General features: G+C 34.8%; 1 protein-coding gene across 10 annotated transcripts in view; it reads right to left on the minus strand.

The window, feature by feature from the left end:
• The window catches only part of RBPJ (recombination signal binding protein for immunoglobulin kappa J region), a 460166-nt gene that overhangs the window by 57442 nt on the left and 377081 nt on the right, over window positions 1–25643 (minus strand). For 6 of the 10 annotated variants that reach the window (XM_069068851.1, XM_069068887.1, XM_069068905.1 and 3 more), the window contains exon 2: window positions 18829–19009. The exons of the other annotated variants lie outside the window; for them this stretch is intronic. In XM_069068851.1, the coding sequence (XP_068924952.1) occupies window positions 18829–18845 (17 nt within the window). In that variant the 5' untranslated portion in view covers window positions 18846–19009. The remainder of the gene's footprint in view (window positions 1–18828; window positions 19010–25643) is intronic. 10 annotated transcript variants of the gene reach the window in all.

The following is a 25643-nucleotide window of genomic DNA, read 5'->3' on the forward strand; positions in this document are numbered from 1 at the left end:
TTAGGTGGTGTAGTGAATAGAGCACGGGCCCTGGAGTCAGGAGAACCTGAGCTCAAATCCAGCTTCAGACACTTAACACTTACTAGCTGTGTGACCTTGGGCAAGTCACTTAACCCTAATTGCCCTGCCTTTCCCCCTCCAAAAATCAAGAGAGAAAGAAAGAAAATACAAATTTAGTAACAGTGAAGTTTTGTCCAAAAGACAAATTCCTTAAAAAAAAAAAAATGTGCAAATTATTTTTTTTTAAAACTGAATCATTTAAAATTGCATCACTACATAAAATTGTAAAAATGCTCTACAAATATAAAGGATCATTACACTCATTTGACCCTTAAAATAACTCTTGTGAGGTTGTCAGGTCAAGGATTTATCATCTACTTTTTACAGATACAGAAAGTCATGGTTGTTATAGTTATATAATTTGCTGAACACAACTACTAAAAAGTAGCAGAACCAGGTCTCTTGCTTGACTCTAAGTCATACTACCTGTTATTTTAAATGTATCGAAGTATTAAATAACAACATGGAGAATTTCTTAGTAAATGAATAATCATTTTTGATGGAATCCTTTCAATGGCTTTTTTCTGTACACATGATTTCCCTGTTAAAATAAGGAATTTTGCAACTTAATTCTGCCTACATATTTTTTATCTGGATGTCTGAAAAAGGTATGATACTTAAATCTCTTTTGCATCAGTTCCTTGGTGAGACCACATTTTTTACATTATGTTGTCCTTCGGCCCAATGTTAGCTTGCCCACTAAATTTTATCACTGACTTCTTACTGTCAAGTCTGCTGTTCTTTCCATGTCCTTACTGTCAAAACTCATCTAAAACCTGGTCAGCTCTCTAGTCTGGACATTTACCTGGCATATCCATCTCTTGCCTTCTCAATACACAAACATATCCAAATATGCAATAAGGGTTCTCTACTCTTCAAAACAATTCAGTAGTTTTCTATCTCACTTCATAGTTAGTCTAAACTTTTTAATCCTAGCTTCTCACATTCCCATCTTCCTCAACACGTACACATGAAGGAAGCTAAATCTAATGAAGAATTTTATAATCATCAACTAACTTATGGGAGAAGGGAAAAAAATGTTGGCTAAGAACAAAAGTCATTTAAGGAGTAAGTAAAACCAGTTTTGATAGGTGATGCTCCTTCTTAATTTTAAGGGCTAAAAACATGAAAAGAACTATAAAACTATAAACTACCACTAAAACTACCTCAACTCACTATGGAAATTAGACATTCAGCACCTTGCGCAATTTTATTCATCACTTTTCAATTCATACTTAATATTAATATAAAAATCAAATCAAGTAACAAGAGTTTACTAAAAAAAAGGCACTGTGGCATGGTGGGAAAAGCTTTGGATTGGGAATAAGTACGCCTAGACTCCAGTTTCAGTGTTGCCATTAATTCACTATGTGATATGGGAATGGGGCAGTAAATCATGTCACCATTTGAACCTCACCTGTTTTCTCACCTGTAAACCTGGGGGTAGGAGGTCCAACCCCCACATTTTGCACATGAAAAAACTGAGGCCCAAGAAGTTAAGTGCTTTGGGCAAAGTCACACAACTAATTAATATCAGTCAAAAGAAGGATTTTTTGAATCCTGAATCCTCTGACTCCAAATACAAAGTTCTGGTTATTTCACTACACTGACCTCAAGATTCCTTTCTATTCTAAAATTATATGGCTGTTGCATTGTATGATGACTAACTCTCTTCTCAACAATGCAAGATTCTCCAATGAGTTCATGATGGACAGAGAGGGCTATCCACACCCACAGAAAGTATTACAGAGTCTGAATACAAATTGAAGCATACTATATTTACTCTCTCTCTTTTTTGCTTTGTTTTTTCTTTCTCATGGTTCATTCCCTTGGTTATAATTTTTCTTTAAAACATGACTAATGTGAAAATATATTTAATATGAATATATATGTAGAGCCTATATTAGACTGCACACCGTCTTGGGGAGAAAATTTAAAACTTAAAAGTCTGTGGAACTGAATGTTGTAAACTAAAAAAAAAAAAAGAAAGAAACTTTTAAAAATTCATATGGCTGTGTTGAGTCCTGAGATATTCCAATCTATTAGCACTAAGATGATATCTCACTTGACTACACAATTTTGCTGGGGTGGGACCCAAGTGGAAAACAGTAACAGCAATCATGAATGAGTCTCTAAATATTGAATGCATGCTGAAGAGACAGTGATTACCTAAAATATGCAGCACAACTTGAAACTTCTGCAAAACAACAGCAATAGACAAACTAAAGTGCATCAACAAGAAAGAGGTGGCGCTTCACAACTAAGACTAAAGTAGGCCAAAAACCTGGAATTTATAAGTTCTGGTTGCTATTATGAACCAAATAGCACTATACTCCTTGACACGTATACAGAAGGGGTTGCATGATCTTTTTGTTACTCAAGGTAATTACAGGAGAATGAAAAATCAGTTACAAATAATGATCTGGTAAAAGAAGCAAAAAATAATCCCGGTATGACTTTGGAATGTCTTATGCTTTGTTAAGAACTTAAAATAGCCACTGCCCCATGTGCACTGGATGGATAATCCATATTTCTTCAATTCATTTTTATATTTGAAACAGACAGTATAGATGGAGGAGTTGGGCCCAGCATAGAACAGAAAGAGATGGGGCGTAACTGCCGTCAGGAAATTGTTGTTGTTCAGACATTTTAGTGATGCCCAGGCTCTTCATAACCCCATTTGTGGTTTTCTTGGCAAAGTACTGGAGTAATTTGCCACTTTCTTCTCCAGCTTATTTGACAGATAAGGAAACGGAGGCAAACAGGATTAAGCGACTTGCGAAGGGTCACACACCTAGTTTAAGTGTCTCAGGCCAGATTTGAACTTATGAAGATGAGTCCGGACTCTAGGGCCAGCACTCTATCCACTGTGCTACCTAGATGTCTCAGGAAATTGTAAAGCTCCTTTACTGGCCAAGTTTCCCCAGAAACAAAGTTCTATCTTGTTAATGCCAACATCCTACTGGTTTTGCTGTATTGCAGCAAAAATTAGAATACAACATTCTCCAAAGAATTAAAAACGAGTTAATGGAAAATGTTATCCACATCCAGAGAAAGAACTATGGAGTGTGAACACAGATTGAAGCATACTTATTTTTTTTGGGGGGGGGGGTGTTATTAGTGGCTTTTCCTTTTGTTCTATTTGTTTTTTCACAACACGACTCCATATGCATCAGATTGCTTGCTGTCTTGGGAAAGTGGGTAGCAGGGAGAGAGAAAAAATTTGAAACTCAAAATCTCATAAAACAGGAATGGTGAAAACCATCTTCATGGGTAACTAAAAAAATACTATTTACCAAAATAAACAAATAAATAGAATTAAGAAGGAGTATCACAGAAGTCAATCAAAAGAAGCATGGTAGATGTAGGCCAGGTACAACCCATAGCAAAAGAGAAAACCCAAAGAAGAGGAAGAAAAGATGTCAGCAGAGAAACATACAAGAAAAGAAGATGGGTTGCGAACATAACCAGGACAAAAGATGACAAGTGGAGAGCAGAAGCATTCTACTTTGGCTGTCAAGAGAAAACAAGAAAGGTCTCCAGAGATGGATGTGTTCTGTATCACTGGGGGAAATGTCCAAAGCAGAAAGTTTACAAGTCCATTTACCTACTGAGGGAGAAAGGGAAGAGTTATGAATACAACATGGCCAAGTAAGGTAAATGCCACAAGCTTCAGTGCTACTGGGCTCTGTGCAATTGAGAGGACTAGATATTTATCTAGAGGTCTAGATTCTAGACCTTCAAAAAGAGCAACAATCACAAAACTGGGATTTGAGGAATCAGTGACTATTTATCCCAATCCATAGTCCAAAGGAATCCCCACCATAACATAGACAATAAGCTTCTCTCTGAAAACTTTCAAGAAGGATCCTACCACCTCTACAAGCAGCTCATTTCATTTGTGGACAGCTCTAATTGTTATAAAGTTTTTCCTGACATCAAATCTAAATTTGTCTCTTTGCACCTTCTGTCCAATGTTCAGGGTTCTGCCCTCTGGGGTGTTATAGGAATGTAAATTTTTAAGATCTTCCCTGCCCCTAGGTTAAGTGCATCTGGAGCCTGTGGTGGGAGGCTTGTTTTTCAGGAATGCCCACACCTTCGTGCTTTGTGATTGGGCAGTGGGTCAAGAGGGTTGTTACATTCTCTGAGCCAGGAGAAGGCAATATAAACCCTGTTGTGAGACTTTGTTTTGGGGCTCACTTTGAGAAGTGTTGTGTGACTCTGGGCAGCCGTTGAGAGTCCCCCCCCAGCTTTGAAAAACCCAGATGTTAATGCTTCCCTCTCTGACAACTGTGATTTGGTATGGATGTAATGGTTGCCCAGTTGGAAGCCTGTCTGCTTGAAATGTTTCTGTCTGTATACTCTGAAGTTTGGGGTGCTGACCTTTTCCCCCTGAACTAGGTTAATGATATGTCTGATTGATTAAAGCAAGATTGTTTACCCATTTTCAGTTGCTTTCCTTTAGAAAAGCAGATCTAAGAACCTGTATTGGCAGCCACCCTGGGGACGCTGGGGTGCTTGCTGCTACATGGGGCACTAATGAATCCATAGGACAGCCCTTCAAATAACTTGAAGAAATATGGCTATCGTCCTCTAAATTTTCTTTCTTCCAGGCTAAACAAATCCTCCCGTGTCATGAATTCAAAACCCTTCATCATCCCCTAGACACTTTCCAACTAATCAATGCTATTCTTAAACCTTGGTGCCCAGAACTGAACATAGTAATTTAGATAAAATCTAAAAAGCAGAAAGTACAATGGGATTATCATAGCTGTGTCCCTGGAAACTATGCACATCTTGACACAATTCAAGACTGCATTAGCACTTTTGGCTATCACATCATACTACTAACATACTGAGCTTGAAGTTCATCAACTCTCCCCATCCCCACTCCCTTACTGCTGGTTATCCATGCCTTTCTCCATTATTATATTTGTGGGACTGATTTTTCTGTACCTCATTGCAAGACTTTATAGCTATTGAATTTTATCTTATTAGATTCAGTCCAAAACTGCAGACTGTGAAGACCCTTTTGAATCCCAAATTAGTCAATCATTATGTTGGCTACCCCTCCCAACTTGGAGTCAACTAAAAATCTAATAAGCACATCTTCTCTGTCTTTATTCAAGATAATGATAAAATCAGCAAAAAACATAGGGCCAAGTCAAGCCTTTGTAGTATCCTATTAGAGACCTCCATCCATATGAACACAACCATTAGCAACTACTTTTTAAGTTTTATCTTGTGGGTTCTGAATCCATACTTCATATATTTAATATTTCATTTTCAACACAACAGCATGAGGTACACGAAAGCTTTGCTAAAATCTAGGTAAATGGCCAAGCATGGTGATATACACATTATTCCAGTTAGCAGGAAATTTGGAGCTGGTAGGGACTGCTTGAGCTTGGGAGTTCTGAGATGCAGTAGGGTTAAAGCTGATTTGATATCCATACTAAGTCTAGCACCAGTACAATAAGCCCCTGGGAGTAAGGCAGTCCAAGGAGGGCAAACTGACCCAGGCCAGAAAAAAATGGAGTAGGTGGAATCCATTCTGGGATCATACCCGTGAGTGGCCACTATACATCTAGACAGGGCAAAATAGGGAGACCTAGTCTCAAAAAAAGTGAAACAAAAAAAAAAAAACCCAAAACAAAATATATAGCTAAAATATACCTAGAGCAATCCCCTTATCTACTCATTTAATAATTCTGACAAAACAGGAAATTAAGTTAAGTCTGGAAGGACTTGTTTTAGATGAAGAAGCTTATTCTTTGAAATCATCATTTCCTTTCCTAGATGTTCATCAACCACTTCTTTAATGACCCATTCTAGAATTTTCCTAGGAAATCAAGTTAAGCTTACTAACTTGTAGTTTGCAGACTGTTCTCATCCATTTACTGAAAACTGAAACATTTGCCCTTCTTCAGTCCTGTGGTACTGCTCTCATTTTTAATGACCTTTCAAATATCATTCAAGGTAAGAGAAGTTCAATCATCACATCTGCTGTTTGTTTCATGGCTCAAAAATACAGTTCATTTGGGTCAGACTGTGATGTTTTCATAAAGCTCAGATAAGCACATATATTAATCTTGGAGATCAACTTTTTGGGTTTTCCCCCTGTTATTTTTAATGTAAAATTTATTCCTTTATTGAGAACAGTCAGTCAAGAAGCATTTATTAAGCACTTACTATGTATCAGGCACTATTCTAAATACACAGAATACAAAGGTTATAAAGAAAGGCAAAAATAGTCTATTCGCAAAGAGCTTATACTTCTACACTGGAAATAACATAAATATTTATGTGATGAGCACCTAAACTAGGGTTATGGCTGTACAAGTGCAGAGATGGGGACATATGAGAGATGTTTAGAAGGCAGAAATGTCAAGATCTGACAACAATATTTTACTCACTACCTCACCTCTGCTACAATCTTGAGCTATAACATAAAATACACACACTAACCTTTTCTCTTTCTATATTATCTTTTTTTCCTTAAAAAGTAAACAAATTTAAACAAACTTTAAGATGGAAAATTATTTTTAAAGATTCTTCAAATTTCTAAAGTATATCTTTCTTTTCTTAAAAAAGAAACTTCCCTTGCTATTCAATTACTCTTGAACTTACCATTGCTTTACATAGTGTTTTACAGAATTGACAGAAGATACATACAGAAGCAGAGATATAAAGGTAAAACACATCTTCAACATAAATGGAAGAAATACTTTTTCTTCCATATTTCAGAACACTACATTGCAATGTTCCCATGAATCTTTTTTTTTCTTTTTGGAGGGGCAAAGGCAGGGCAGTTGGGGTTAAGTGACTTGCCCAAGGTCACACGGCTAGTAAGTATTAAGTATCTGAGGCTGCATTTGAACTTAGGTCCTTCTGACTCCAGGGTTGGTGCTCTATTCACTGCTCTCCCTAGTCATGCCCCTTCTTCCACACACCCCCCCCCCCAATCTTTTAATGAAGTTAGAACAGTGCCAAGAAGGGGACAATAGGCTAAACCAGCACCATAATATATGACCATCAGTAACAACCTAGCGTAGCTAATATTAGGCCATCCAAAAATCAGTCTAATACATGGACCTTATAGCTTTGGAACTGCCATGCAATTACTTCATATATACAATGTGTTAAAGAAGACAGGAAGTTTACTGTTTCTGTCCCTCACCTTTTCTATCAGGCTCTGTCTCAAACCCTCCTAAAAATTCCCTGAATAGGAAATTGGTATGACACATTAAAACCAAAAAACACGTCTAAAAACAGCACATTACAACTTGACTAAATTTTCTTCAAAGGTATCAATGAATATATTCCCTAAATATGAACTGAGTGCTATTATGACAGAATTTTTATTTGTGGGAATACTCAGAACAAAGTTCTTAAATTATTTAACAGTAAGAACTGTCCAACAATGGAAGGGATTTCCTTTTGAAATAGTGAGTATAAATGAAGTATTAAAGAAGAGACTTTCGGTAATATTATTTTAGAAGGTTTTTCCATTGGTAAGAACTTGAATTTGATAAACTTTACATTACCTTGAAATGAAAGGATTCTCAAATTCTATTTCAAATATTTCTATATGTTTTTGAAATGGCATTTAAAAACTATAAAATGTTAAAGGCTACTTATTTGGGTCTAACAGAATATAACTAACCAACATCCCAATATATCTTTTAGGGTTATCAAACAATTATTTCTAGGATTCCCTTTTCTATCCCATTTCTGTTATAGTAGACCTTACTCCATCCTTCCTATTTTTTGCTGTGCTTCACTTTCACTCTTTTAAGTGATGTTTTATGGTACATTTTTAAAAAGCTGTATTGATATTGTTTTTAGATTACAAATATTTACAAACTACCCCCACTTTGTGAAGTTTCTTTTAATAAAACAATAAAATATAACAATAAAGTAACTTCACCTTAAAGTATATGCAACATTCTACATCTGTAGCATCCCAACCTCTTTATTCAGTTTTTTTAATTAAAAAATGCATTTTTCCTCCCTCCCATCCTCCACCCCACAAAAAAAGGAAAAAAATTTGTTGTAACACATAGGCATAGTCAAAACAAATTCCCTCACTTGCTATATACAAATGATTGTGCGTGTGTGTGAGCGAGAGTCAGTCTGTATTTAAATCTATCACCTCTCTGTAAAGGGGTGGATAGTATATTTCACCATAAAGTCTTTGGAATCACGGATGGTGGATGCATTTATTGATGTGCCTCACTTTAAGAAACATCAACTCAATGAAGAAAGAAATTTTAAATAAAAGCAGTTTTGCATGGTGAGAATTATTTTGGATACTGAATTATGAAGAAGCTCAGTTCTATCCTTTTTTTTAAAAAAATTATGATCATCCCAGACTCCTAACAGCCTGGATATCATATCTCTAGTTCTCTACTTCCACTACACTGGCTACTGGCTTACCTTGGCAACTCCATACATCCTTCTCCTGGTTTGGATGTTGCCCTGAGGAATTCAACCCTTTCTTGCATTAGGCAGTTTCCCAATATGCAAATTCTTCCTGATTAAATTCATTAGAAAGCCAGGTTTCTTACAATAGACATAGAGCCCTACACCATCATGGGAAGTGTTGTTTAAGGTCATAGATTCCTTGCCCTTATTAAAAGGAAAGCCTCTCTATCTGATTCCTCCATCCCAGTATCTCTCCTCATTTTATTTTTATCCTATTCTCCCACAGCTCCTAGTATTTTTAAAAAATAATTTTATGTATACTACGTTTTAACATTACCCTCATTTTAGATTATTGCCCTTCCCTGTACCAGCCAGAGAACCACTCCCTATAACGAAAAAAAGAGGGAGAAAAAGGGGCGGCTAGCAGGTGCAGTGAATAGAGCACCAGCCCCAGAGTCAGGAGGACCTGAGTTCAAATCCAGCCTCAGACACTTAACACAAAAACTAGCCATGTGACCTTGGGTCAGTCACTTAACCCCAATTGCCCTCCAAAAAGCAAAAAAAAAAAAAAAAAGAGAGGGAGAAAAAGGAGTCCAACAAAACTGATCAACTTCTCAAGTCCAAAAGCATACATAGTATTCCATATGCATGGTACACGAAAGCAAAAAAGCAGAGTGGATTTTATACCTCTTCTTTAGGAACAGGTTTAGTCAATATAATTAACTTAACACAGTTTCAATTTCTGTTTTTTGTAGCTGCTATAAATATTTTGGTGCATCATTCCTTTTTTCTTTTTTTTAAACTTTGGCCTCCTTAGAAGTTATAGACGTTTTAAATTACTTTCTTAGACTAGCTCCAAATTGATTTATGGAATGGTTGAAACAATTCTTAGCCTCAACACAGCATTAGTGTGTCAGTCTTCAGTCTGGACTATAACCATCTTTCATCATCTTTTTTCAATTTTTCTAGGCTTAATGTAACACACTTCAGAGTTCTTTTTTGTTTACTTTTCTCCTATTTTGAGCAATTTTTAAATCTTTCGTTATTCTTTTGAGAACTCTTTATTCAGGGGTGGGGAACCTGCAGCCTTGAAGCCACATGTGGCCTACTAGATCCTCAAGTGTGGTCTTTTGACTGACTCCAGACTTTACAGAATAAATCACCTAAATAAAATGATTTGTTGTGGCAGCTAGGCAGCACAATAAATAGAGCAGGAAGGAGGACCTGAGTTCAAATCTGATCTCAGACATGACACTTAACTAGCTGTGTGACCTTGGGCAAGTGACAACTCCAATCGCCTTGCCTTCCCCCTTAAAAAAAAAAAAAAAGGATATGTGTTGTAAAACTTGGACTTAGTCAAAAGGTCACACCCAAGGCCCTAGAAAGCCACATGTGGCCCCAAGGCCACAGGTTTCCCACCATTGCTTTGACCAGAAAGAAATGGCGCCTGCTGTACATACATGTTTGTATATACGTATATGTACATACATACACATATGAACACACACACTGCGATCAGACATTTATTACATACATTTGATACAAATATTTCCCAGGCTGCTTCCCTTATACCAGCTGCATTGTTTTAGTGGTACAAAAGCTTTTCAATTCCATGTAACTTAAATAAAACAAATAATTTTTTAATTTAAAAAATTTAAATTTAGGGGCGGCCAGGTAGCACAGCGAGTAAGAGCACCGGCTCCAGTGTCGGGATGACCTGGATCAAATCTGCGCTCAGATACTTAGCACCACACCCAGAAATAACTGGCCGTGTAACCTTGAGCAAGTTACTTAACCCCAATTACTAAAAAAAAAAAATTTAAATTTAAATAAAGCATAAAAATGTTTTGTGAACACCTCTATGTTTTGCTTATGAATTTCTTTTCCTGAGAAAGGTACTCAGGCCACTTACAAATTTTGATATATGGTATATTCTTTAGTATATAGTATAAAATGTTGATCTAAACTTAATTTCCACCAAAGTGTTCTTCAGTTTCCCCTGCAGTTCTTATCAAAAAGGGCATTCTTCCCCTAAATAATTTATATTAATATATTAAAATATATTTATATGGGTTAATACAACACTAGGTTGTTAAACTTAATTCATTCTGAGTCATTCTCCCTAATCTTGTCTGTTGCATTGACCTAATTTTTGGGTTTTTTTAAATCAGTAGAAAACTATCTTTTGTGTTTTAAAATATAACTTGAAATCTAGAAGTACTGTTACCACATCATTTTTACTTTCTATTCGCTATTTTCCATAACTCCTCCAAATAGATTTTATTATTTTGTCTAATTCTATAGAAAATCCCTTTGGTAGTTTGATTGGTATAAAACTAGAACACACATAACTCCAAGAAGTATTATCATTTTTATTATACTGGTACTGCCTAGCCATGAATACTGAATACCTCTCCAGTTATTTAAGTTTTTCTTTAAAGAATGCTTTGTAATTTTATCTGTAGAGGTCTTGAGGATGCCTTAGCAGACTGACTCCCAGATATTGTATGCCTTTTGCAGAGAGCCAGGGCAAGACTTTCCCTTTTATTGACTCCTGAGTTTGTTACTGATTTATAGAAATGCTGATGACTTTTCTAGGTTTACCAAGTAAATTAATACCTCTTTACTGTTTACTGTAAAACCAAGGGTTAAAGAAAAGACCTAGAATTATTTCCAATTTATAGTGTCTATTTTTGTCTCCCTTTTATCCCCAACACAAAAAGGGGTATAGAGTCAGGAAGATCTGGATTTACATTCTAACAAATTTTACATTCTAATTTTACATTCTAAATTTACATTCTAATTAAATTAAATTAATTTAATTAATTAATTTAATTAATTTAATTTTAAATTTAATTAAATTCTAATTAAATTAAATTTACATTCTAAATTTACATTCTAAATTTTACATTCTAACAAATTTTACATTCTAACAAATTTACATTCTAACAAATTCTAGCTGAGTGACCCTAGACAAGTGACTTTACTCCTCTGGGCCTCAGTTTCCTCAACTGTAAAATGAGTTGCTGTTTTTTTAATGCACAGAATAGTAGAAAGTTCAAAAGGAAGCAAGTAAGAGTTGGGAATTTCTGAAAGGAATGTGTAGAATTTGTCATATATATTTTTTTAAGTGGTATGAATTGTAGATTGATGGTTCATAAACAATCTTCTTTTCTAAAATGCTTTTTTTTCAGGGCAGCCAGGTGGCACAGTGAGTAAGAGCACCGGCCCCAGAGTCGGGAGACCTGGGATCAGTTCCGGCCTCAGATACTTAACACCCACACAAAATAACTGGCCATGTAACCTTGAGCAAGTTACTTAACCCCAACTGCTTTTAAAAAAAAAAAAAAAAGCTCTTTTTTGTTGTTTTTAAGTTCAGGGAAAAAAACATACACAAAACAACATCTAATCCCAGGTTATACCCAATTTGGGAAACCCTGGGGAGATGGCATTAGCAGAGTTAATCTAAAAATGAACCTTCAAGTTCAGATAAAGGTCCTTCAAATAAGAGATCCAAAAATGCTAAGGTGATCCTCCAGAGGGGACTCAGAGCTTTTCTGGATACCTCAAAGGCCACTACAGGTCCTCTGATATTGCCTAGGTCCATATCTGTAAAGCTGAAACTGAGTCAATACTGAGAACCTGGTCCATGACCTTTGTGAAACAAGCATTTAACTTCAATTTAGCACATCTATGGAGGTTTTATCTGGAAACTAAAGCAACAGGTCTTTTGCATTGTTTTTGTTTTTAAATCATACATACCAGAACCTCTACATCCAACTAAATGGGTATTGTCATAACCTTCAAACATGTTAGATAAGAAATAACCTCAGAAAAGATTAAGATGTGAAAAGTGATATGTGAAATATATATATATATATATATATACACACCACTTGAGATGTGAAAAGTGATATGTAGTAATAATAGGTGAAAAGAATTAAGCAAATCAAATGAAATGATGAGACTCCACAAAGATCAATTAGAACAACTGATTTATAGGATGGTTTAGGAGGCTGACAACCTCCCTGGTTTAGGCAAGAGGCCCACCAATCAGAGCCCACATGCAAATAGTAAGGCTATCAAGAATCTAAGTAGCTGACCCAGGAAAGTATTCTCATTATAGGATTAAAGAACACAATGGTGTCTAATGTTTCTTTTCTGGGCTAATAGGGACCCTGAGATGACAGAGGTCAGTCACCATTTTGTTAAATTATACTTGTATTCCAACAATGCTGCCATAGCTCAAAACTTTCAACTCCTCTTTTGAAACTGCTTTTAGAAGCTGTATTTTCTTATATAATCAATGGTAGCAAATATTGATTTATATGTTATATATGTGCATGTATGTATATATACATATATAAATACACACACACACTGTAAAAATCTATCACCCTGTAGGGGAACATCACTCTTCTGGCCATTTTATCATTTATATGATCAGAACTGTAAAGTGAATGACCATGACCCAACCCAAAGTTGAATTTATTGAAAAACAATATTCTACATATTTGTACTGTGTAGGACAACACTTAATGGTGAAAGACACAGCTTCAAAGAAAACAAATACTTTAAAATGACAGCAATTTCAATATCTATAAATAAGTTGATAGAGTAGAAGACAGGTATAACACATAATATTCATCAAAAGGGAAAAAATTATTATAAGATGGTCAAAGGCTGCTTAGAAAGTTTCAAGAGTTTAAACGGTAGGATAATAGGTAGGGGAAAGACAAAAGGATGGGGAAAAAAGTTATAGTGCTAAAGAATAAAAACTTTACCAACTTGCTCCTCTCCAAATCTAAAAATTACATGTCCTTTTCCTCTTTGAAAGCCTTTCCACAACATCATATATTTGTGCCCATCAAAGAGTTATCATAAGCAACCATCAGCATGATAGTTAACTCATATAACTCTTCTTCCGGTACTACTTTATCTGCCATACTTCTGAAGTAGTGGTTCCTATGGAACCTCTATTTTAAATTTTGAGACAAACTATGTATATTTTTACTCAATTTCTTAAGAGCACCTGATCAGACTAACTTTAGGTTGCTTTTCTTGATGAAAGGAAGGTGAGTTACTACTAAACACAGACCAGATCCTCTCTAATCTACCTATATGCACTTACTTGCTGTTACTCAAACTAGCAACTCATTTCCTATTGACATGTCTCACTCTCTGCAACTGTTGTAGATCTTGTCCCAAATGCTAGTACTTTCCCCTCTAAGATTACTTTCAATCTACTCTTTATGTATTTCATATGTACTTCCATTTGAATTTAAGTTTCTTGAAGGCAGGGGCTGGTTTTTCCCCTTACCACAACGCCTGGTATATAATAAGCATTTAATAAATGCATAGTGGTCGATTAACTCACTAGAAACACTTTATTATTATTATGTACTAGTGCAGAATAAACATACAAATTCCATTCATTTCTGGCATAATCTGCCAAGTCTTCATATAATTTAACATACTTTTACTGGGACAAAAGAAGAGGTAGAAACTTAGACATAGATATATAAAACATTAGCAACTGTACGTCAATACTGCTCAATTTCTGAAACCTGATACCTTTCATCAACTTTCTACTAAATAGTCAGTATAAAGTATGAACATCATCACCATCACCATATCAGAAAACATTTCACTTTTTTAGGTGCTGTGGACACTTTTGATAATAGTCTAAGAAAAAAATACTAAAAACAGAACACTATTACCATTAATATTTATGATACATGTGACATTATCTTAACTTTTTCCTACCATAAAATGTCCAAATTTATACTTGCCTATTGAAATAATCATAATTCAATCAACCTGTTAATCATTAACTGATCAACTGATCAAAATTAATGTTACTCAGAGTGGCCAGGTGGCTTAGTGAGTAAGAGCACCGGCTCCAGTGTCGGGATGACCTGGATCAAATCCAGGCTCAGATACTCAGCACCACACCCAGAAATAACTGGCCACATAACTTGAGCAAGTTACTTAACCCCGATTGCTTAAAAAAAAAAAAATTAATGTTACTCCTAAATGTATCAAAATATTTCTTACATAGGATAAGTCAATGAAAAGATTAAGATAAATTAGGTGATTTTAGTATAGTCTTTCTCTTGTTATACTGTTGTTGCTGTTAAAATCAGTAACCACTCACATTTACATAGTGTGCCCTTTCAAGCCATTTCTTCACAATAACCTGTCAGGTAGGAAGTGCAAGTATTGTTATCTTCAGTTGACAGATAAGGAAACTAAAGCTCTGAAAATTTAAGTAATACTCATACATTCAGTGTATTATGTGGGATTTGAACTTTTTCTGAACAGAAAACATAAATGGCTTCATATGACCAAAATACTGTTAAATAATAAAAAACTGCTAAAATGAGGATATAATTATTAATTTCATAACATCAAATCTTGAGGCTTTTCATAATCATCTTTATGACAATTACTGATAAATCTGTAAAGTGAGCTAGAAGGTGTCATCTTACCTGACACACCCAATTTTCCTCCCAGCTTAGTCACTCCCACACTCCTGCTCAGAAAGTACTACTGATGCTTTAGTTTATATAGTGTTGCTTTTGAATGTTCTCCTAAAACTATGCCTCACTGGGAGATAAAGAGGACTTGAGGTATGACATGTAGGAATACATCAGAAGCAATAGTACGGCACAACAACATAAATAGGGAAGTAATTCTTAGCCAATGCTACAGCTCTTTATGGTTTTTAAAAAAATATATCATTCAGAAGGCATCAACTTTCAAAAGAATGAAATATGAAAGAATATGAAGTTTCTCACAAGCAATGCTGCTTCCTTCTACCACCAAAGAGAATACCAAGTAAAATGGAAACATAATTGAAGGAAATTTTGACTATCATTGTCATTACTTCATTTGTACTTTTGTATAAAGAGACTGAGAAAGAATTGCAAGGCTCGGGATTACAAGTGTGTTAATAACAGAGTGCCAATGCTGACATTTAATAAGACGAGACAAAGACAAGGTGATAGACAAGAGTCCTACAATTTTTTTTTTAAGCAATTGGGGTTAAGTAACTTGCTCAAGGTTACACAGCCAGTTATTTCTGGGTGGGTGTTAAGTATCTGAGCCCAGATTTGATCCCCAGGTCATCCTGACACTGGGGCCAGTGCTCTTACTCACTGAGCCACCTGGCCGCCCCTAAGAGTCCTACAATTAAGGCAACTAAGGTGGTATACTAGGCCTGGAGTCAGGATGACCTGAATTCAAATCTAGCCTCAGAGGCTTATTATGTGACTGACCAAGTCACTTAAGCTGTCTACTTCAGTTTCCTCAAATTTATTTTTTTTTTGTGGGGATAAACTGAGATATTTGCAAAGGGCCCTGCAGATCCTAAAGCACTATATAAATTCTAATTATCATTACAATCCCCTTCCATTTTCCCCTTGCAAAGGGAATGGTCTTCAACTTAAGAATGGATTAGACATATACATTAGTTTTTTCTTCTTTTTTCCTTCTATAATAGCCTTTCCTATACTACAGTTTTTAGAACTCTCTGAAAAATAAGAGTAAGCAAATGAAGAAAACACATACCAGAAAAGCGTGTTAAAAAAAAAAAAGTTTGACAGTTATCTTTAATGCTAAAATATTCCACATAAAACCTTACCTAATTTATGGCTGAATTATTTATTGACTTTTCACTTTCCCTCTAAATTACCCTTAATAAGTGTAACTAAGTGACAAGAGGACCTGAGAGGTGACATAGGATAGTTTATAAGGAGTTAAGTTGTATTAAGAAAGGCTTCTGTTCCAGTTCCACCTCTGACACATACTAAGAGGTGACTCTGGCCAAGTCCTACTTAAACTCTCAGTGGCCCAGACAATTGCAGGTGACCTTTTAAATTGGCAGGAGACTCCTCAATGAGAATTCCTTAAACCAATGAAATCACACATTCTTCCCAAAAGCACAATGTTGTTGTCTACTTTTAGTGGTCTGCCCCTGGATTGAGGTAACCCTCTAAATATTTTTTTTGACAATCATACCTAACTACCTACCCTACCTGCCCACTGGCAATGTGGCACAATGGAAAATGTGCTGGATTTAAAATGAGCTCTTCATTGAAATTCCAGTTCTATCATTTACTGTGAAAAGTTGGATGTGTCACTTAACTTCTACTGATTTAATAAAATGAGGGAATTGGACTAAATAATGTTATCTCTAATGACCTTTCCAGTCCTAAATCTTTTTTCCTATGATCCTATATGGATGATCTCATAGCTTCTGCGTTAAAACAAGAAATGGTTGATACTGATCTATGAAAATCCAAGACACATTTTAAATAGGACAAATTAGTGGCAAATGTGTGTCTTCACAGAAAAAACATCTAATTCAACCTTATCCTACCCTCACAAAACCATAATTTTTTTGAGTTCACAAAAGACAACCTGCAAAAGCCAAGTTGGATTTTTCAGATGGTCTCAATTACTTCTTAAAGCAGTCTCGGACATTTCAATATTATTCATATAGTAAGTACACTGACATAATTTTACAAGGTATCATTAAATGTCACCAGCCTATAATGCAGGCATTTATCTCATAAGTAGATTTGAACCCTCCCCCGACCCCCTGCCAAAAAACAAAAATGATATACAGTGTCAGAAAGAGAAACTTTGGTCTTTAAGAATTATTTCCATAGCCTTAGAGAAAGATTCTAAAATAAATCTAATCCTTTAAAAATATGAAATGTCTCATAGTTCTTCCTACATATGAATTCCAAATATAGTTTAATTGCTTCTTTTTTAAATCATAACATAATAAAAAAAATATTTAGCTTAGTGTTTTTGTCTTTTTATTTTTGCCCAAGTAAATTTTAAAATCTATCCAAGGAGAATGTATTCTATATCTTTCTAGTAAAGAATGGCTAAAGCAGACATCAAAACTGAATAAAAATTTATTTTTGCTACTTGCATAGGGATGTAAGAGGGAGTTAGAAGCCAAAGTATGAAATTTAAAGAGTTGGAAGGGGAAAAAAAAAAAGATGCTATAGGTTTACAGACCTTAATTATTTGAAGAAGATATTATCATGTTGGTTTCCAAAAATATCAGAATTCTACATGGCCCTTGAAAAACTTTGCATTAAGCAGGAAGAAAATAAGCAGATTTTAAGAGGTATTATTTTTGAAAAGGAATATTATGATCCTTAATTATTCTTTCATAAAATATGAATCTGAGGAGCATGATCATCAAAAAGGATAAAGCAAGTACACAGATCAATAACCAAGAATTATCAAGTGGATTAATTTTAAAAGATAACATTCTAGAACCCATGACACTGTCACTACAAAAGAGAATGTCTTGGATTTAGTAACAGCTCCAAAACATGTGTATTTACTGAAATATCAAAATAATTGTGTAATGAGGTAGTTTTACCAATAAGTCTGTGATTTAATGAGATTCTGGGATCTTCTATTAAATAAAATTTAATTGAATTTACTTTCCTATCTGCCTATCTTTATTACTAGAAGATAAGAAACTTTGCACCCTGCATAACCTTTAGAAATACAGCATTTTTCCAGAGTTGTTTCATATCTTACTACCTTTAGGAAAGCTTTTGCAACAAATATGCACTACCACCAAATCAGGGGCTTTCCATGGTTTCAAAGAGTCAAAATGGTTTTGATTGCATCACTCATCTAAACTACAGAAACATAACAGCCTGAATGTTTTTCAGTGGTTATGGGTATATGGAGCCTAGAATTACCATTAATGCTAACCACAAACAACAGTAAGACTAAGTACCACAAACACATGAATTATGATTAATAAGACATGCATTTGTGAATAAACAATACACATACTAAAAATAACGAATCACTCATTTTCCTGAGTGAAAACTTTATATGTAGAACAAAACATGAACACACCATGGTTCTGGCCTCCAGAGTAGTCAGATTTATATATAACCCAAGTGAAAGCAAAAACCCACTGAAGAAATAAACCCTGAAGCAAAGAAAGTAATCTGCACTCTGAATCAAAAAGTTAGCTGCAACCTAAAGTGAGTATTACTCTGAATTTTTGATGAAAAAAAGTTGTTGACCATTAACTGTTTTAAAAATTAGATAAAACCTAATAATAAAAAATCCCTATAGCTATTTTTAATTCAGTTCTTCTTGAAATTCTACAGCATGGCATGCAAGTTACACATTTAATATAAAATGTTAATATTATAGACGCAAAACCATATCTAAAATCCACAAAATACAGCACCTAAGAATGCTCAGTAATTATTGCTAACAAAGCCTGGGATTTACACTGTCAATGACCTAAGAACAATGGGTCACTGGGATGTTTCCAAGCCATACCTTTTAATCCACGCCATGGTACTTCAAGAACATGTTAAGGTGAGCCACGGCTCGGCACACTTCGATGCACCTCAAAACACCTCAGCCAGTGTATCATTCTCCTTTCCTTTGGAGATCATAATGGCTCCGAAGAACTATAATGCTTCCATTTCAATGTCAGTCTCATACAAAATTTCAATAACTTTAAAAAAACAAAAACAAAAAATGACTTTAAGTGTTAGTATGTTAAAACACTAGAGAACTGTGTTAAACAAACTGCCATGATCAAGAAAAATAAATAAGCTGCAGCTAACATGAAATACTATCTTTTTAAACAAATACTATTATGTGTTAAAAAGTAAAGTTTTGCCATAGTTTTCAGAGGGAAGAGATTTTTTAAAAATTTTAATCTATGATTTATTGTGGTCTCACTTTAGAACCCTGACAAGAGGCTTAAATCTCAATTGTTGTTTCAGTTTCCCCATCAACAAAAGAAGACAGAACAGTTCACTCAGGCCAAAGTGTCAGACTCTGAATAATTATTTGTTCCAAAGTTATGTGGCAGTATTGTAGGCAGGCATTCTCTTACAGATATGATTTGGGGGGGGGGGGGGGTTAAGAGGAAATGATATAGATCTCCTCTTAAAGCGGAAATTGTGTTGATTTAAATTTGTACACTTTCTAACAAATTGAAAAAATTTCAGTTGGCAAGGTCGTACAGCATTCTATACAAATGCTAACTCAGACATGGCAAAATCTATATAAGGATTTCCTCAAATTTGAATCTCTTGATTTTTCATGATGTGGACTGGTAGAATGATTTTTTTTTTCTCATTAAAAACCACACTTCATTTTTGGGGAGTGAGCAATAAGAAAAGATTTCACTAGTAATTTCTATTTTTAATAAACTACTATTTTATGTTTAAAAAAAGGAACTTGGAATTTGGTCTACAGGGAGGGAGGCAAAACTAAGCTAATAGCTACTCAAATACATATATACATACACATTTATCTTAAGGGAAATAATGGTATTTTAGGATCAGCTCTGATTAATCAAGGTAAGTTTGATGAAACTCAACATTAAATAAGGATTTCAACGAACAGAAGAAAAAAAAGACTAGGTAGATAATAAGAGAAAAGGTACTAAATTATGTCTATAAATGATAGGGAATATGGCAAAATCACAGGATAAAAAGTTTACTTTTAGATATAAGAAAACATTATTCTGAGACTAAAACCAAATCCCTAAAAGACAATCCAAAATAAAATATTAACAATAAATTTAAATATTGCATAAGGTTACCACCATCAGGTACTATAACCTAAATGGTTTTTTAATTTTTTTTAAATCACCTTTTACCAAATAAATTTTAGTTATTACAAACTGTCTCTGAAATAACTCTTTATACCCAAATTATAAATGGAGACATGTTCCCATAGAAAACAATCCCAGTGCCAAGCAAACCTTTTAGAATTATGTATTTAAAGGAGGGCTAAAGTATTCATTATTCATTTATTAGTCATTTATTAAATACTTATTGCAAAATACAGGCAGGGTACTGGGGAAGATATAAATATAACGATAATTAATCTTCCTACCCCTCCCCATGAAATAGCAGAAAATTACATACACACTCAAAGTATGCATTAATATAAAATATACAAAACTATAATGCTAAACACAATATAACCTTAAGCATAAAATGTTATGCAAGGTCCAAAGAAGAAAAGTTCATTTCCACTTTTTCGTAAGGGCTAGGGAGGTGGGTGGAGAAATACTTAAAAAGGAGACTGTAGCACTTGGAAGTTGAACCTTGAAGGATGAACAGGATTTCATAAATCAGTTTACTTTTTTTTTATATATGCAGCACAGTAATATTTCTCAAATGTACCTTCATGAGCTGAAACTAGTCTCATTCACGTATATCTCAGTCCATATCTCAGCCTTGTATCATAAGCAGATATGGGCAAGTAGATGTACTGAGTGTAACAAGTATACTGTATTTATAAAAAAAAAAAATTCTGGAAAAAAGGCAAAGAGAAAATGGTTGGGAAATTCTAAATTTCCTGTATACCTACAGGGAAATTTAAGATATTATTGACAGCCATTGATTCGTTACATTCCTAATTTTATTAAATGTAACCTGCAAAACTGAACCAGTAGGCAGTAGGTGTGTTCATGTGCAAGTGTACTGATCTGAACATATTTAAAAACAAGGGATTTTACCCTTTGTATCATAAACCTCTTTAGAAGGCAATACTATAACCTTTCTTAAAATAACATAGTTTAAAAAAAATCATAATGAAAGGAATTGCTAAATCTCAGTTTGTTGTTGTTCAGTAGTTTTTCAGTTGTGTCTGACTCTTCATAACTTCATTTGGGGTTTTCTTGGCAAAGATATTGGAGTGGTTTGCCATTTCCTTCACCAGCTCATTTTATAGATGGGGAAACTGAGGCAAACAAGGTTAAATGACTGGTCCAGAGGTCACATAGCTAAGTTAAGTGTCCGAGGCTAAATTTGAACTCAGGAAAATGAGTTTACCTGATTCCAGCACTTTATCAACTGCACTACTTAGTGGCCCAATTAGAGGTTAGTGAAAATTAAGATGTAATTTTAAGTTCACAGTCCACTTGAAATCTATCCATGGATGATAGTTTGTGGATCCCTAAGTTAAGAAGCCCTGGTTATAAACCAATTCCACAGCTGGTAAAAACAAACAAAAAACACCTTTTCAAAGAAAATCTACTGTGAAATACCATATTATATTTAATCATATAATCTAGATATTAACAGTTCTATAAGCCCCAAGACCAAAGACAGAAAATGGATAATTGAGAATTTGAAAAAAAATTTCAAAATTTTTTGAAAGTATAAAAACTATAAAACACAATCCTTCTCTATGTTAACAATTAAAATCTCAGTCCCACACTGAAAATAATTAATGACCATTTTATATCTCTTCCTTAAATTATTTTTAAAGTTAAAGGAATTAATGTCTGAATATTGTAATTCAGATGTTAGTGGACATGAAAAGTCTCAGTACTCAACCAATGTCCAAAGTACAATGACAAATTTAGTATGTCTAATATAAAAAGATTTTCTAAGGTAATTTTACAGTTCTAAATCCTATGAACTAAAAAGTTTACCTGAGAACTTAAAATTTTGCCTCTCAGAAATCAGTAGCTCCCTTCAAAGTTAAATACAGAAACTACTTAAAGGAGACTTTTCCTGATCTTCCAGTCTCCAGTATCCTCGCCCCCCCCCCCAACTTTGTATATATTTTACATTTATTGGTGAATGTTTTCCAATAGAAATTAAACTCCAGGAGGGCAAGGGATATTTTCTTCTATTATTTGTGTAAGAGGGATAGTACCTTAGTGAGACCCCAGAAAAAAGCAGAAAAGGCTGCAGGGGCTAGAAGACAGAAGTTAAAAAGTAAATCAAAACTCAACAAAGGGGGAACTTAAATAGCTCAAGCGCAAATAAAGAGGCCAGAAAGACAAAGGACTTGCCCCAAAGAGTAGCCACTCACACCATTCACTCACTCAATGAAATTCCCAAGAGAGCATGGGAGACAAAATTCAATTGAACTGAAATTTACAACTAGGAAGGAGGCAGATCAACTCAGCCTACTCCAGCTCCAGCAAAACCCCTTAAGTTTTCACTACAGCAACACAACTCTAGGTCAACAGGAAAGGTGACCACCAGCAAAGCAGGCACCAGCTTAGTAGCCTTCCAGCTTGATCAGAGAGGGGGTTAGGAATAGTGCAGCCTGCAAGGCTCTGTATCCAGGTGCATCAAGAACAGATGAGGCTCCTCAACAAAAGCCCCAGTGTAGACACCTTAGAAGTGGTAGACAGCAACAAGTCACACCAGTCACAGTCTGGCCCTCACACCTGGACAATTCAATCCTAGGGTCTCTGAGGCCCCTGGAATCATCTTCTGAAGTGCCAGAGATTTGTGCCTGAAGATTCAGGGCTTTGAATCTCAAAAATTTATATAGGGGCTGGGGTAACCCAGGGAGGAAGAAATCAGCACAGGAAACCAGGGCAAGACCAAAGCATAGCAGGAAGTGAAGCCTTACACAAAGCCCCAATTCATGAACTAAAGCTGAAGATGAGTAAATCAAAGGAAATAATCATCAATATAAAACAATTACTGCAAAACTAATGAGTCCTTCAAAAGGAATAACTCTATAATGGCTGCAAGCAGCAGCTCAAAGGAAAAAAAAATTACTTTCCACCAAGAGTGATCTGAATATCTGAAGCAGGGGATTTTTAAAAAACAAAATAAAAGCTCTTGAGGAAAGAACTGGAAAGAGAATAAATAATTTGGAAAAGTTGTAAATTTCACTCAAGAACTGATCTTCCAGGTAGGTGCAGGTAGGCATCGAAGTGAATAAAGCACCAGCCGTGGAATCAGGAGGACCTGAGTTCAAATGTGACCTCAGACACCTTGGGCAAGTCACAACCCCAATTGTCTTGCTTTCCCCCCTCCAAAAATAAAATAATAATTGAACTTCCTTAAAGTACAATAGACCAAAACAAAATTAAACAATTTTTAAAAATTAGAAAAGATAACATAAGATAATAAGAAATATGTAAGAACTAAAAGAAGAATAAACAGTTTGGAAAAGAAAGTTGTAAATCTTACTCAAAAATTAAACTTTCTGACAGTAGAATAGATCAAGGAGAAATCAATGACTCCATGAGGCAGGAAAAAATACCAGAACAAAATCAAATGATTTTAAAAATATAAGAAAAGATAATATAAGAAGATATAAGATAAGGTAATATACTAAGATAATAATATAAGAAATATAAAATATTTTATATTAAAAAACTGACTTAGAAAACAGGTCAAGGAGAGATAATTTAATAATCTTCACAATCCCTGAAAACCATCATTTAAAAAAAAAAGGCTTGATGCAGTATCTCAAGAAATTATAAGTGAAAACTTTCAGATTTATTAGAACAAGGGCAAGGCAGAACAGAGTAAGCACTTATGTAGTCTACTATGTGCCAGGCATTGCGCTAAAGCACTTTACAATATCACATTTGATCCTCACAACAATCCTGTGAACTAGGTGCTGTTATCCTCCCCATTTTAGAGTTGAGGAAACTTTGAAAAGTTAGATGAAGCGACTTGTCCCCGGGGTCAAGTAGGTAGTATTTGAGGCCAAATCTGAACTCAAGTCTTTCTAACTCCAGACCAGATGCTCTATTCACTGTACCACCTAGCAATCCCATTCCGAAAGAAAACCACAAAGGAACAGTCCCAGGAAAGTCAAAGCCAAAATATACTCAGTTACCATATCAAATGCTGTAAGCATCAAAAAGCAAAGTGTTTAATCACCAAGAAACAATCATGATTCACATTAGAGCAAGCAGTCTCTACTAAAAATGAGTACTGTCTTTTATAATACAATATTCCAAAAGGCAAACTTATATATGGACTTATAACCAAAAATACTTTTGCAGCATGGTCTAAGTAAAAAGTGTAAAACACTTAAGAAACAAGTTTAGTGGGAAGAACAGTTGTCTTGGGTTCTAAACTGCGATCTGTCAATGATTAGCTGTATGGTATTTACCTCAAGCATACCTTTTAACTGCTCTGAAACTATTTCCTGGTCTATAAAATGAGGGGGTTAGATGAGATTTCCAATTCTGTGATTAAACTCAAACTATCACAAAATTCAGCTGATATTTGAATGGATAGGACTGCCTTCAAGGTTTGTCAGAAATATTAACATTTATGAAGAATAGGTTTTGGAAATTTCTAGATATAAAGGGTGGTGTACTGACTTCTGAAAAAAAGTGACCTGAACATGATTTAAAAAGAGAATGAAAGAAATGGATGATGTTAGAATAGTCCCTTCTAACTTTTTAAGATTTTATGATTCAAAGAAAAGACGAGATATGGGTGGACCAAGTAATTTAGACATACGCTATGAATACTTACCTAAAAGCATTCTTGCTCTTTAACTACTTGGAAATACTTAACTATGACTTAAGGTTACCCTTCCACTGTTAGAAATGAGAAACTCCACAAGTTCTCAGAATATCAACTGCTACCAAGTATATTTTTAAAACTAGGGTCAACAGGAAGAGATCTGAAGAGGGGTAGGAATTAGAAAAAAGTCTGACTCTTACTTATATATTAATATTGTAATTCTCAATCCAAGCAAATACTAAAAAAAATTACCAAGTACTAACTGTTTAAGAGGCTAAATATACAACCAATAGTTCTGAACTAGTAATAAAAACTAGCAATAAAAAAGACACTTTCTCCGTATCACTTTTGGGAAAGACTCAGTTTTCTTTTTTTAAGCAAGCTCCACTTGGTGGAGCTCTATTCTTTTAAATATTTCCCAATTTTTAGTTTCATTATTGTAAAACAAGTCAACATGGGACCAAAAACTGACAATGAAGCACTTAATAGTAATGATTTCAGGACTCAAAACAAGGAGCCACAAATTTCAGCCTTATTATAGGGTCTGATAAGTAAAGGTAAACACAATTATGAAAAACAGATTGGTTACTCCATCCAAATTCAATAAGGCAAACCTTAACAGAGTATCTTTTATCTTTAAACACTGTCTACCTAAATGTACTGTAGTGGAAAGAGCCTCCTCTACTAGCCATGGATCTTGAGTCTTAACCCTTCTGTGCCTCAGTTTCTTCATCTGCAAAATGAGTAATACCCTATCTAATCACAGGCACTGTCTAACCTAAAATGGCTGAGCATAAAGGTTTGAGGCCAGGAAAGGATGATACAAGCTGACAAAATAAAATAACTACATTCATACAAATGCCCAGGATCCCAGAATCTCAG

The sequence above is a fragment of the Petaurus breviceps genome, unplaced genomic scaffold (assembly GCF_028583685.1).
Source record: "Petaurus breviceps papuanus isolate PSGF00001 unplaced genomic scaffold, PetGlider_PUasm1.0 140, whole genome shotgun sequence".
In the NCBI taxonomy this organism is placed as follows: domain Eukaryota; kingdom Metazoa; phylum Chordata; class Mammalia; order Diprotodontia; family Petauridae; genus Petaurus; species Petaurus breviceps.